General features: G+C 35.0%; 1 protein-coding gene across 2 annotated transcripts; it reads right to left on the reverse strand.

The window, feature by feature from the left end:
- Positions 1-3,204: 3,204 nt before the first annotated feature.
- On the reverse strand, positions 3,205-10,415 carry LOC110692486 (apoptosis-inducing factor 2-like). Of its 2 annotated transcripts, none has more exons than XM_021869496.1 (5): positions 10,125-10,415; positions 9,611-9,754; positions 8,486-8,742; positions 5,178-5,623; positions 3,205-3,612 (listed from the first exon to the last, which is right to left on the reverse strand). In XM_021869496.1, exons 2-5 carry the CDS (start codon positions 9,715-9,717, stop codon positions 3,355-3,357), a joined length of 1,068 nt encoding a protein of 355 aa, XP_021725188.1. In that variant the 5' UTR covers positions 9,718-9,754; positions 10,125-10,415; the 3' UTR covers positions 3,205-3,354. The 2 variants fall into 2 exon arrangements, with proteins under 2 accessions (XP_021725188.1, XP_021725187.1); XM_021869495.1 differs by lacking the exon at positions 10,125-10,415 and adding an exon at positions 10,013-10,116.
- Positions 10,416-15,948: the final 5,533 nt, after the last annotated feature.

Consider the following 15,948-nt stretch of genomic DNA (forward strand, 5'->3'; position numbering starts at 1 on the left):
AATAATCTAAAGCAGAACAGTTATAGGGTAACAAATTTTAGGACTCTTAACTCTAGAATGCAAGTTTAGACATTTTTTTTAACAAATTTTATCAAGCCAGTAGGGTACAAAGATGAGATCACTGGTATACTACTAACTAAAATTTGTATCTTACATTCTTACCCTGATAATTTTGCCCGACCTATCTTTAATGGCAGTAAGATGATTTAGGGAAATATACATCTTGCACACACATGTATGATATTCTTCGGACACATGCTACACACATAAATGCACAAGCATTGTTCATTTAACGCAATATCTTAAATTTTTAACTCTAATGTCTCCCTGCATTACATGTTTGTTTAACACACGTTCCAACAACAACAACAAAAATCAGGTTAAAAAAATTAAAAAAAAAACTACAAAATCATATTATTACTCACAAAAGGTTGGGGTCGGGTACATGAACAAAAGAATTTTTCACTCTTGGAAACCTGGTCATCCACAAAGATTCTCTTTCACTATTCGTTTTTATCTAGTGCTACATGCTCTACCAAACCTTTTTTTTTTCACTCTTAACTCTCTTTATAGTCATCTTAGGCTTCCCTCATTCCTTTTGAAATATCCATCATCCCAGTCTACACCTTCATTGCTGATGCATCTTTTGATCAACAACTCATATGCTCAACCCAACATAGCTAATTCTCCAATATCCATAATCATCTGTCTCTCTCACTCTCTCTTGAAACTTGTTGAGATTTCATTGAAGAGTGACACATATCTCCAACATGAGAAAATGATCTTCAAATTTGCTAATATCCAAACCAAAAACTCATTTCAATTTCAATCTACTTCCCATCCATGTTTCCATTTTTTGCCAACATTATTAAGTTCATACACATTATTCTCCAATTGTCAATAATCATTCTATTAGAAATAAACTCGCTAATTAAATTTCAACCACTTCACCTCCCCCATGCAAACATCTCAATCAGGTTCACAATTTTTTTTATTTCCAATTTTTTGGGGCTGAATTTGGTTTTTATTATTCTTGTTTGGGTTATAATTCAATGTCAGTTTATCCTTTATGTATTTTGGATGGATTTTATCAGCTGTCACAAACCTGTGAAACAATTCCCCATTCAGAGATGCAAAATTATCAGGTTCTTGTGCATGTTATTATACAAGAAAAAAGAATATAGTAAATTCTGTACAGGTCTGATCATGAAAAGAAAAACCAAGATAAAGTTACCTCATTCAAACAGAAGCCCGGGATAAACATCGAGCTTAATTATGCATGCATAGCTTGTACACCCTATTTCTGTAAGACTATATAGGAGCCATAGTCTCCACCAACTCTATGACCTGCATAAGTCTAAACACTCATCAAAATCATCTCTAAGAACCCCAACAGAGACAATCTCACCATGGTTAAGGGTAGAAAGCTAAAAGCCTAGCAGCTGTGTGACAGTGATAATTGTAATTGCAAACAATAACTATCAAGAAAAAGACAAGAATATGAGTAATTACCTAAGAAAAGCCAATGCAAAATGCTTAAAAGTATCATTACATAAATATGCATTGCCAATTTGCCATCACCAACTTGCCCAATGCACACAACATAGTTGAAGACAGTGAATTCTAAATTCTAATACAAGAATTATTTTGACAGTACAATAAACTATGTAATGATTCAATGTTTACCAAATGACGATAAAGTCATATTGTATGACAAATGAGGTTCTATAAAAGCAAAAGAGCCCTTGTAAAAGAAAATCATTACCAGTTATTTATGTCCACAAACTCAGAAGTTAATTCAAAATGTAATACACAAGTATGCCTATTGAAACTTACTTGTAATATTTTTTTCCAGCATCATTTCTACGGAAGGCTACTTACAACTGTAGATGTAAAAGATGGTCAAGTTGTCAATCTATGAAACAAATGAAAAGTATGTAATTTGCAAAATCAATAAAATCATGATTTATAAAAAGCGATTGCAAAATTTTACTGGGAGAATTCAGGGACAGGCTTTCAAAGGTAATTAGGGTATTAAGTATGAGTTTATGGGATTAACTTGCCCATAAGACTTGTGTTATGGGGATGAATTGCCGCTTTGGTTGTTTAATTGTAAATGAGAATTTAAAACAGATTAGTGAAACAATTAGATAAGGAAAGTTATTATTAAAAGACTTCTTTAAGATTCATATCATGGGACTATTTGCCGCTGAACTCTGTTACTTCAATTCCTGTGACAAGAAATAATGTAAGATATAGATATTTAACAGTCGAATTCCAATGTGGGATAACAAAACAATACTTTCATTTTTTTGTAATTGAAAGTTTCTCTATATCATCAAACCAACAATTAATTGTTAATTACAGTAATTTTGTGCTCCATGGCCAATAGTGATGGTCAGTCCCCTATGGGATGAAGAGAGTCTCAAAGTACAGTGCATGTGCAGTGAGATCAGAATTTCAGTGCACTTCTCTCTGTTTTCTTAAAGTCCATTTCATAAAACTTTTGTAGAATATAGTAGACCACATTCTAGTTTGAAGTCTATCGAGCTTTACTGATGTAATTCTCTCCCTTTATGTTTTTTGGCTAGTGTTGGAGCATGTTAATCACTTTACTGTTTTTCTGTTTGCAGTATAGTTCCATTTCCTTATGTACAGTTACAGTACAAGATGTTTTATCCACATCAGCATGAGGCTGCTCTCAACAACGGTTTGGTTCCATTGTACAGTCATTATCGTAGGATTACTGATACATCAGCATCATATCCAAGTACTGGAAGTTCTAGTTCAGCCAAGACTTGAAATCTAGCTGGTTCTACCAACATGAAGCTTAAGTGAATCTCTGAACTTTAATTAGGAAACTTGGAAGTTTTGAATGATGCAGACGTGTTTTGATTATTCCATGAACATTACATTCGTTAGCGAATAGAATGATGCAAACAGACCACACTCACTACTCTAGCACGCAGCCTATTGGTAAGCCTAAATTCTCAAGTGCGATTTTTTTTTTTTTTTTTTTTTTTTTTTTTTTTTTTGGGACAAGCTGTTTATAAGCTCAGATAAATGTTTTGTTGAAACAGTATACAATATTTGACTTTAGAAAATACAAAAGATTTTTCATGCAACTTTTGTCAGTAGTAATGTTAGTTCAGTACAACAGTATTTAACAGCCTCTCAAATAATCAACACTCCCATACTACTTAATATTGCATGTTATAAACAATACTTTATTGCAGAATATATAAATACATATATCAATCATACATCACCAAAGTTGATATAAGAAAAATAATAGCTCACAGTATTTGCTATAAAATTGGCTATTGGCAAATACATAATTGTAAGTAATTCAAATTAAGAGTTTAGTCCATATGTCTTCCTTGTTTTCCCAACAAATAAGTCTCCTGATTTTATCAATCCAGGAAAGCACCCACTCATGGTAAAACCATTAATTTCTGCTACAGCATCTTTCTTACCTAGTGAAACAAAAGCGATTGGACGACCAGGCTTGTAAACAGTCATTTTCTCCTCAGACCCTCCTCCAAGTAGCAACCTCAAATTCTTCGCAGTTAACTCAGCATGTCTCATTGCCAAATAACCTTGTTTTAGTTCCTGAAAGACAGAGAAAGAACCAGATTTATATATGCCTATGACAATCTGATAATCATACCAAAATTAATGATACATGCAAGAAAATCACATACATCTTTTTGAAAATTGTAGGATTCCATAGAGAGAAAGACAAGCTAAAATTATTGGAATATAATGTCAAATATTTCTTGAGCCCCACTTTAGGTACAAAGTAAAATGCTAATGTTCGCATTACACAGCATACATTCAGATCATACATTCATCTGAGGTACACTGAAATAAAAGGATGTTTAAGTTTTAGCTCTTTTTCAATTCCACTTTTGAGGAATTTTCTTCAAAAAGCATCAGCTCCAGATTGAGTGGACCTGATAAAGCTATTGAAATGACTACTTTAAAGGGAGGGCGGTGGAATCCACCAATGTCTTGCTTTGGAAAAATGCTAGCTATAATCCTCCAGAATCATTATAAATGGAACAAGACCAGGCTCATGGCAGACCAAATAAAAAAAAATAGCAGTAACAGCAGGAAAATAAAAGTGGATATGAGAAACAAAACAGCTGATCAAGTTACAAAAAAGTTACATTCAAGAGGAATTTCAGCCAACTTGTAGATTGATTCGACATGTATTATAGTGCACTTCTGACTCCATGAATAAAAAATTCAGAAGATGAAAACTAACTCAGACATGGCAATTTGCAACACTTCAAATATAAGAAGTGAAAATGAACTCTTTGGCTAGTGGATAATATTATGGTTCTCATTATTTTTAGGCAGGCACAAGAACTTTTTCAAGGCATTTAAATGTTGGCCAGTAATTAACCCTCCAAAAGTGATCTCATATTGTGGAATCTAAGTAAATAATAGGCTTGTGCAAATCAGTAAGTCATTACACATTAAGAAGACATATAGGCAAAGTGTAATATTGTGCATAGTGAACCCAGAATTGTATAGAGCAATTAGCACCATGAGTAAATTGATGTCCTAAAATATGGAAGGAAGTGAGGGCTAAGTATAATATGAAAAAACCAAAAAATAAAATAAATAAATAAAAAATAATAATTTCATCCGTGTCACAGGTTTTAGGTTAAAGGATCAAGAAGAAGGAAGGATTCGTTCTAACAGCATCCATGTAGATCACAACTCATGGCGACTTCTATATGCCTTAAGCCATTGTCTTTGGTCATGTACTCTTTCACTGTTGGCGGGAGGAAAGCAATTTTTACAAAAATTAACAGCTTCAAGAGATTCAACCATTAAATCTAAGATTATGGATGTGGAAAAAGCACATGCATCATGAGCACTGGTAACTGATAATAAATAAACTGTAGTTAGAACTTAGAAGTGTTGAAAATTATGGAACTTGTATAAACTGTATTGTACAAAGTGTCATGTGATTAGACTCGTGGTCACTCTATTGTATAATGTATCCAGGTTTCAGCTTTAAAGTTGTGAGTGTAAAATTGAAAAATTGATGAGTTTCAATTTTAGGTCTCAGGAGCTTAAATTCTTGATTTTAAATTTTTAAAATAATAAAATGGATGTTTAGTCATTTAAAAAGAAAATATATATGCAAAATAAGGAATTACTGGAAGATTCGTAATATCTCCAATAGCAAAGATGCTTCTATGACCCTCGACCCTCAAGTGCTTGTCAACTACCAATTTCCCTTTCATATCCAGATTGTCCATTAATATTGTATCTTTAAGCCATGAAGACCCTGATTGACTCCCAGTGCAGCTAAAATACTGATCAGCAACTATAGTCTCTCCACCAGAAGTTTGATATGCACCTTCTGAAGTTGGTGTCAAATCAACAGACTGATCAAGGATCACTTCAACTTTCTTTGAGGTCAACCACTCCAAAGCTTTCTGTGATGCCTTAGATCCAATAAACTGCAGCAATCTAGGTCCACGGTGTACCAGAGTAATTTTTTTATCAGGAAACTCATTAACGATTTCACCAGCAAGCTCTACACCACTGGGGCCACCTCCAATGATCATTATCGAACTTGAAGACTTTATTTTATTTAACTCTGCAAGAACAGACACAAAGAGAAATAAGAACAGATTTGATTGTCTGATTGCAGAGTCCCAATAAAGTGGCTCATACTAATATTAAAATCTATAGATGCAGTCTCTTTTTCAATTTTTCTGAACACACATAAACAGCACTTGAGAAGCATATTGGTGCGCGTGCACACACACACACACACACACACACAAGCACACACACACATACACACACACACACACACACAAGCACACACACACATACACACACACACACACACAAGCACACACACACACACACACACACACACACACACACAAAGCACTTGAGAAGCATACTAGTGCTTTTGAGAAGTTGCCTTCGTTGTACAAATTAACACTATCAATTATTGTCTATCGCAAGTGATCAAAAAGTTGATGAAGTTTTATTCTATTAGAGATCCTATTTACCTTGCTCTTGGATCGTATGGGATTTAATTTAGGCCATCAAAAGCTAGATTGGAAGGAAAAAGATGGGCCAAATGAACAACCCTAGGCTATCGTAGGGCCATGCACCAAACCAACCCAACACACTGATGAATCACATTTATATAGGATTTATAGGCACGTTTATGCTAAGTTTATAGTTGCTTTTTAGGTCTTTTAGTCGCTTTTTAGGTCGTAAATACATAAGTTGTTTGTTCTGTACTCTATTACGCTCCGTTTGTGTTTTTCTTAATGTTTCAGGTGATTTGATAGACATTTGGACGCTTTCGAAGTGTTTGGAGTTGATTCGGATGATATTTAGATGGAAGCCGACGAATCGAGCTTATTAATCGTAGATACCATGTTCGTGAATGTTGATTTTGATATTTATATGCATGAGGAATGAATATAGCATCCACAAGGGTTGTTATGCACTTTTCGGAATTGAATTTGAATTAGAAACGAAGTTAAACGATATTTTACAAAGTGGCAAAACTGACCTTTGATCACTCCTTTGATTATAACTTGAGTTCTAAAGATCGGATTGAAGCGATTCAAATTGCGTTGGAAACTAGACTTGAAGAGCTTTCCAATGATAGGTCACACGCCCAAAGAAGCTTCCTAGAACAGAAGATATGGCCGTTTCAATCTGAGAAATGCAATCAGCGACGAGGTGTAACACCGTAGGGCTGGCTGCGCCTCTGCCCCGCGCCCACTCGAGGCCACCTGATGCTACTGCCAGGCCGCGGCTAGGCCTGCGCCCGCAGGTCTGGTCGAGCAGCCCTTGAAGCCTCGAGTAGCTTCGTCGTCCCACATCGTACTTAGTCTTTGTGCCACGTCATCCTTTATCATCCAATAATATTGCAACTTATGTATATATTATTTTCTTATTTCTTTTCTTTAATTATTTTTAGATTAGATTTAGGAAGTTTATAAATATCCCAAGGGATTAATATTTTCCCTTATGCCTTTTATATTTTTTATTTTTTTTACGTTCTTTTTAGTTTTCTCTTTTGAACCCTAGTTTCTCATGGCATCTCCATGGATTCTTCCATGGATGATTCTTGGGTTTACTATTTTAATTCATTGAGGTATTTTATTTCTATTTTCTTGCTTTTTATTATGTTTTATTCCTTAGATCTAGTTTTATTTATTTATTTCATGCTAGAGTAGTTTTATTTCTAGGGTTTGGGAATCCATGTTTATATTATGAATCTTGATTGATAATTTTAATATTTTGATTATTCATATCTCTAATTGATAGTGTTTTTATTGATAATCTTGCAACCTGATCAATTGTTTGATTAATTCATGTTAATAAAGTTTGAATCGAAAGATCTTACTTTTAGAGGCTTCCCTACAATTAGCAATTCTAATTATGTTAGCGACCGTACTGCATATGTTGAATTGAGAGCGTTAAGACCCGGCCGTAGGCTTAGCAATTGCTTTAGATAATTGATTGATTGAATTTTTATTGATATTTGATAGATTTAGAGCTATAAACATGGTGAACCATAACCCTAGGTCTTGTTATCAATTGTTTTATTCCTATTTTAATTTAGACTATTTCCCTATCCCAATTTCGTGACATAGTTTAGTTTCTCCAATTTCTTATAGGTTAGATTGAATACCATCTCCCTCTGGATTCGACCCTACTTACCCTACTACATTGTTAGTTGGTTTTGTTAGGAATTTATTTTTGACAGGTGTACGACAACCTATCACACACCACCTTCCTTGGTGGTTTTGGTTCTTGGCTTACTGTGGGGAGTAGGTAAAGGCACCCTTGGTACTCCAAAGGGATTGGACTAGTATTTTAATCGCTTACTTAGATTTTGCTTACAAGTTTTTATTAATCCACTTAAAATAGTTTTTTGCTGTTTAAAGCACTTGAAATTAATTTTCCTATTTCAAATAGGATTAAGTTGTTAACTTTTTGTTTCCTTAATTTCTAAGGGTTACTCTTTATTTCTAAGAGTTAGGGACTTGTCCTAACCTTAATAAGAGTTGTCTGAGGTGGCTATAATAGTATTAATACACCATCAGGCTGTATGAAATTTTAAGAATATTGGATTAAATTGTTAAGCGTATTTCATGCTTTGTGAGTTACCTAGCTTGCTGCCATTAATTTTCAAAACAAGAATGTTTTAAGGATTATCTAGCTAGTAGTAGACTAATTCGTTTGATAACTAAATCATTGATTAATATTTGCGGATTGGGGAAAACTTCACTTAAGTAGCAGTTAGGACTTAAAATCCACATCAAAAAGTCAGAAACAGGACAGGATAATTAAAAATCCTTTTTATACATCCTTTTTTAAATGGCATGTAAATATTACTTATTTTCTTTGATTACATTCTTATTGACATACAAATTATAGCATGATTGCTTAGTTCAAATTTATAATAAAGATAACTGACCTTCTTGGTACTTGCTTAGACCTTCAGCTCTGGTAACAGGATCAGAATATACGTGACCTGTAGCAATTACAAGGTAATCATATGGAACACGATCACCCCGTGCAGTTAAGACTTCACTCTCTGTGATATGTGTAGCATAAGAAGTAATTAACTTCACTTGTGACAGAAAATCACTGTAGTTCACTAAGGATCTTTCAGCAAATGACAGATCCACCATAGATCTCAAGGAAGCCCATATGATCTCAAAATACTCCTTTCTGTAGTTCATTGCAATTAAATATTACTTTTATTATACAAACAAATTTGAAGAAAAATAAATGTAGTATCCAAAACAAGAATAATATATTAAATTAAGGATGAAAGAAGACTAAACTCTATTGACTTTCCACATTTTTTGTTGTCTTGGACTATTCAATATTACCAAAACATTTACAAAGTTAAGCTAACAAGCATGCACAATATCCCACACTGTATATAAGAGTTTCATAAATCATAATTTACTTAAGCGTGGTATTAAGTACTGTAGTCTGTAGATATATAATCGTTCGAACTAGGAGGTGCGCCCCCTAATATATATTACAAATGAGTATGTGAGCTTTTTTTATGTGAATAGGGTGCCCCTTATTCCCGAGTGCATGTGCACATAGGAAATTTCACTGTGTGCCCCTCTTCTTCATGTTTAACACATTTCTTAATCAATCTGTAGTATTTCCAATGGCAAGCTGTTCGTTAAATTAGCTTGTCATGAGACATAGTATTTCAAGTTAATCTCCTTTCTACCCAGTTTGTATCTTAAGGGTTAACTACCGAGTAGATTGTTATTTGAACTTGTCAATAAATGGTTGGCCACCATTATTCATCTTTTTGCCAACTTTTTGTCAAACAAATTAATATGTTTAAGTTATTTTTTCATTCCAACTTCAATGGTCATAGCTTGGGACTTTTAAAAATCGCAAGTCCCTAGCTACAACCGTCGAAAATGCTCTAACATACACTAATGATAAAAACTATCATACAACCAGATGTACCATATAAACATAACAAAGGGGTTATCTATCAATGATGAAAACAAAAACACTAGACTTAACAAAAATTTACACAAATAAAAAAAGGCAAATGACATACGGATCAATTAAAGTGACATTGGCATGATCTTGAAGATTTTTAGCAAGAAGAGCACCAGCAATTCCTCCTCCTACCACCACCACGTTTTTCGGCGATTTGGAATGCATTTTCAAATCAACCAAACTCTTTCTTTTACAAAAATTACTGCCACAACAAAATTAAATTCACTCAAATTTCAATATAATTCAACAAATCAACCAAAAAATAAGTTTACTTATAACAAGCAATACAATAAGAACAGATGCAAAACAGGAAATTAAAGCCAAGTATTATAGAAAGTAAACTTGCATTGCAGAATTGGAGAAGAATTTCCAATATTCGAATTTAGAATTTTATATTAAGGAAATTGAAACCAAATTACAAAATTAAATAAACAATGGAGTAAACAAAATAAGAACAAACCCTTTTGATCGTTGTTATCTGGGAATCAAAAATAATTGAATTTTGAAAGATTATAGAATATGATTAAATCAAATAAAAATGAAGGGATTATATAGAATTTTGAATTTTTCACCTTTTATAGAAATGATTAAGAAATTGTTGGGAGGAAAGGAGCGACTGGGTTCTGAAACAGGAAGAAACTGCTGACGTCAAGGATGATGTGTCAGGGGTAGTAGCGATTTATTCCAGAAACTTCTACTCGCATATGCTGGTAACTTGTTCGCTTCATATCTGTCTCCAAAACTCTTGCATTATTTATCTTAAGTTCACTTTAATAATGTTTGTTATTCATATGGAGTATATATAAATATAAGGTAATTTTGACTTTTACCACCTTTAAATAACCACTTAATTGAATTTATCACCTCCCAAAAAAAAAAATTCTTTACCACCACATATAAATAAAAATAAATAAATAAAAAAAAATCATTTTATCACCTAATTCTAAAGGTCAATTCAGTTCAATTCAGTTCACTTCAGTTCAGCTCATGTGTAATGAGATTGTTAATGATATAAAGCCAAATTTCATTCTTTTAAACTCTTATTACAACGACGATAATAATAATAATAATAATAATAATAATAATAATAAGACCGTTGTGCTAATGGATGTTGTTGCTAAGCTCGATGATCCCTAATGCGAGTTGTTGCTTCTTCGTGCGTGTATTGGAGTTTCAAAACTCTACTTTGCTATGCGCACTTGTCCTCCTCGTCTTTTTGAAACAACACAAGTTTCTTTTGACTTGGCCCTTCGGGCTTCTTTGGAGCGCATTGTAACAACTTCGGGGCCTGGCTTTGGTGATTGGCAATGGCAACTTGCCACCTTACCTTTTTCTTATGGTGGTTTGGGTGTCTATTCGGCGGGTGATGTTCGGCTTTATGCTTTCCTTGCATCGCGTCTGCAGTCTTCTGGTCTTCAGGCTACGCTTCTTCGCCATTCTGGTATTGTTGGTCCGGGACCGGCCTTCGATGGTGCTCTTAGTATTTTTAACAGCGCTGCGGAGACCGACCTTATGAGTAACCCTAGTGAAATCATTGCCCCCAAACTCATGAAAAAGTTGGAAGATATATATTTCACGAAGGTCACTACATCTGCGGATTCCACTTTCTCCTTAACTCCGCGTCAGGTAGCCTTATGGAAGTCCCAGCAGGGGGATCACTCTTCGGCCTGGTTGCGGACAGTCCCGATATCGGGTTTGGGTCAGACTATGAATGGTAAGACTTACCGTAGTGTTCTTTGCTACCGGTTAGGTGTTCCTTTGTTCTCCGTTTCAACACCGTGTTCTGCTTGCTCTAGGTTTTTTGACGGGGATATTTATGGGGATCATGCAGTGTCTTGTGCTGGGATGGTGGGTATTAAACATCGGCACAATGTTGTTCGTGACACCCATGTTGATATTTGTTTTCGGTATGAAATCTCTGCTCGAAAGGAGGTTAACATTGGGTTGATTGGAGGAAACGATGGGGCTCTGCGACCTGCAGATGTGCTGCTTTATTCCTGGGATAGAGGTGACAGGGTAAAGTCGTATCCCCTAATAAAAAATAATTACCTAAATCACTAACTAAGGTAGATAGGGAAGTAGGGTCGATCTCCACAGGGAAACTAGTCTTTTTACTCCTAATTTATTATTATAATCTAAACTATTTAAGTAACCAATATTTATAGTTGAATAAGAAACTAAACTACAAAGAGTAGGAATAGGGAGAAAATAATATATAAAAGGATCTAGGGCATAGGTTCACCAATAAATAATACTCCAGGGTAAAACAGGGTAATCAATCATTGACATGGCATAAATAATATGATTAACAGGCTCTCGCAATTTATTAATCAACATAGATCTAACAGGCTCTCGCAATTTACTAGATCTAAGTTCTTATTGAAAATAGCCTTTAATATCAAATTAACATCTGCTCGATTCATCAATTTAATATTGCTATACTTTTACAAGCCGCAATTGTAAAACATTAAAACAATCCAATAAGAAATTATCATGCAATACCAATAATCAATAATAGTCAATCATCAATGCATCAATTAACCAGATTGTAAAGGGCTCTCGCTACGTATTACAATCACACAATTAATTTACCGGTATTAAATCTCATCTCTCGAACCTTGACTTAACCATTTATAAAATAACTTGCCTATTGAAACTAGACCTAAACATTAATTCTCATCTCTCGATTCTTGAATCAATATTGTCAAACTCATGCATAAAAGATAGGCCTAATCTAGTCACAGAGCATTAAATCAATCAATAGGAAATTAATCTAGCATTGATAATCAACAACAATAATTTACCCCTTCATATTATTTATTAGATCCTCATAAACCCTAGAAAGAAAACTACTCACACATATTAAAAACTAAACTAATCAAGGTAATAAAATAAATCATGATGAAAGGAATAAAATGAATAACTAAGATTAAGGGAAGAGAAATCGTTACCAAAATAAATCTGGAATTAATGAAAGAAATAAGAACAAAGGTTTAGAGAGAGTTTAAGAGAGAGAGAACTAAGTAGAGAGAGAAAATCTAAGAAGAAGGAAAAAAGTACTAAAATCGTATTACGGAGGAGTATTTATACTCCGTACAAAAATCCTAAACTAAAACAAATTAAAACGACACTAAACGTCTCCTAAAAATACACGCGCCCGATCGGGCGCGCCTTTTTGACTCCAATACTAATCTCGCGCCCGGCCGGGCGCGTCACCGGGCGCCAGACTAAGCTTCTCCCGCCCGGCCGGGCGCGCCTCCGGGCGCCAGCCTTTTTGGCCGGGCGGCTCATTTGGGCCACTATTTGGACTTCGATTGGGCTCCAATTCTTCGGGCCAATCTGGGTTTCCTCTTTGGGTCTTGAATACTCGGTCCAAATGCCCCGGTATCACCTATACCGAGCCCTTAATCACCGGTTCGATGGCTCTAACCGGCCCTGGGCTATAAAATCTGGTCGTGCTTCTCCAATGCTCGTGATTGCTCCTAAATATCTCGGAAAAATACTCCAAAAGCATAAATCCTTGCAAAAGTCAACCAAATCTACGAAAACACTAGAAAACACCAATTAGTAATAAAAGTGGCGCTAAAGAGCCAAAAACACTACTAATTATGACCAAGGGACGGGGGTAAAATACTATATAAAATAGACACATCAAACTCCCCCAAGCCAAACCTTTGCTTGTCCCTAAGCAAAGATCTCATCAATGAATCAATAAATATGGTTCACCCCTAAAGGTAAAAATCAAGTACAAACGATCCAGGGTAAATCAAATAAACATGCTTCAAAGTCAACCAATCAAATCCATCCAATTACCTTTCTTCCCTAACAATTGTCAAATAGAGCAAACCAGAAGAGCATATAGAATTCAAGACTAGTGCTCACACACTCGACTCTCATTTATGTGGCGAGTAAACGATGTACTCGATCGCTTTCCAACCACCCCTTTAATGTGAACAATGCCCTCCCAACTCACACTCTCGTGTATATAAAACAATGAACGCTCAAACCTACTAGTCGACTCGAAATATGCCAAATCATAACTTGCATTGATAAACAACACTTTCACATTCATACAATTCTATGCACAAAGAAGGTCTTTAAAGCTTGTAATGTAAGGCTAGGGTAAAGTGTAGGATAAATTTGGGAATAAGTGAGAGAAAAGCTATGCTTAAAGGAGCCATATCCTAATAAAACCCATGATCAAAATAAATAATGACCATGCACCTCCTACATAACCAACTCTAACATTAACCAAATAAACTCCAATCAATATAAACAATCCCAACACTTACAATAATCACTCATAAATATATGATAATGAAGAAATAGAGTGAATAAACAAACTTATTTTCCAAACTTGAATTTTTTTCATTGAGGCTCAAATTTTTTTTTTTCTTTTATCAACCTCCAACCAGAACATTTTTTTTCTTTTGAAGTTCACTTATTTTTTTCACATTTTTTTCTTTGAACTTCTCTTTTTTTTTCATAATATCATGCTTTATTTTTTCAAGACAATATAACTCTCAAACTCATCAAAAAATAAACATGAATAACAACAAAACAACTTCTTAAATCCCACCCAAATTGTGCAAATAATAAACACACTACAAACTCCCTCACCTCACTCACTAATAGCTCCCCCAAGCCAAGCTTGGGACTAGTAACCAATGGAACAAAATAGGCTTGTAATGTGGGTGATAAACAACAAAAGGTCAAGGCAACAACATGGGTAACAATAAGGGAACAAATGTATCTAATACTCTGAAGGCTACCTAAAAGAATGAACGCCTTCGTCCTCCTATGTGCATAATAATAAGTCATGAAACACTACTCATAGTTGAAAATCAATACTCAAATTCATTGACATACCAGGAATTATGGAACTATCACACATTCCTAACCAAATTAACTAGTCAAGCACTATATTCACAAGTAGCTGGACAAAATTGACGCATGTTAAAGTTTCAGGCAATCAAACATCAAATCATGATCAACTAATCCACGATGCTTATCGTCAAATACCAAGAATCAAAACAATTTTCTCAAGTAAGGGGCACAGGGAAGCATAATTTACAATTCATTGGAACAAAACTAACCTAAGAAAGCAATAAAATCTATACTAAGAAAAATAAAAATAAAAAGAGAAGAGAGAGAGTGAAAGATGTACCATACGAACACGAGAACCTCCCCCCAAGCTAAATCAGACAATGTCCTCATTGTCTTAAAGGGAAGCTAGTAGTCAAAGTGACTACTCTTCATCATCACCACATCAATGTCACCGAAGCCTCGAGGATTTCAATGCATCTCTTTGGAACAAAATTGGGCAAGAAAGAAACAAAGTGTTAGTGGGAAAAAGTTCAAATTTGAGTCAGGTGAACTATTATGATCATAACTTTTGATATATAAATTATAATACAGTGATTCAAATTGAATTGGAAACTAGACTTGAAGAGCTTTCCATCGACAGGTCACACGCTAAAATTGGATAAGAAACGCAAAAGTTATGGCCTGTCGAAGTTGACAAAGTTTGCTGACGCGTACGCGCGCCCGATCGGGCGAGCTCTGCCCGATCGAATACGAGTGCAGTTCCAGCGTGAATGAAGCCATTTCTAGCTCAAAATCTGCACAAAAAAAAATTATTACTAGATCTAACAGGCTCTCGCAATTTACTAGATCTAAGTTCTTATTGAAAATAGCCTTTAATATCAAATTAACATCTGCTCGATTCATCAATTTAATATTGTTATACTTTTACAAGCCGCAATTGTAAAACATTAAAACAATCCAATAAGAAATTATCATGCAATACCAATAATCAATAATAGTCAATCATCAATGCATCAATTAACCAGATTGTAAAGGGCTCTCGCTACGTATTACAATCACACAATTAATTTACCGGTGTTTCGGGTCTTTTTTGGATTTCCTGGGATACTGGTCACGCTCTACTGGCAATGAGTTAGTCCCACCTGCAAAACAACGAATATTCCGATCAACGGAATATTCACCTGCGACGATCAAGTCAGTGATCAGAACGGAAAAGGCTAGAGAGAGAAAGTAGAGAGAAGTTGGAGCTATTTAATGCTCTGTTGTTTTCAATTGTCAGAATCCCCTCCCATAATAAATGATTGGGGTATTTATAGGGGTGGGACTTGTGCCCCTCTCTAGGGTTTATACCCTAGATTTGCGTGACGTGATTGGCTGCGCAATCAGCGAATGCCACGTGCCACTCTGGGGGCGCCGTTTTACGACTTTCATTGTCATTTCTCGGTATTTGGGCCCTGACGTTGTTAGGGCTTTTTGGCGTGCTGATTTTAAAGAAGAATCATATTGCCTAAACACATGGCATTTTCCCGTGGTGCCACGTGTCACCCTATAACTGGGCCACGTGTCACT

The sequence above is a fragment of the Chenopodium quinoa genome, unplaced genomic scaffold (genome assembly GCF_001683475.1).
Source record: "Chenopodium quinoa cultivar QQ74 unplaced genomic scaffold, ASM168347v1, whole genome shotgun sequence".
NCBI classification, from domain to species: Eukaryota; Viridiplantae; Streptophyta; class Magnoliopsida; order Caryophyllales; family Amaranthaceae; genus Chenopodium; species Chenopodium quinoa.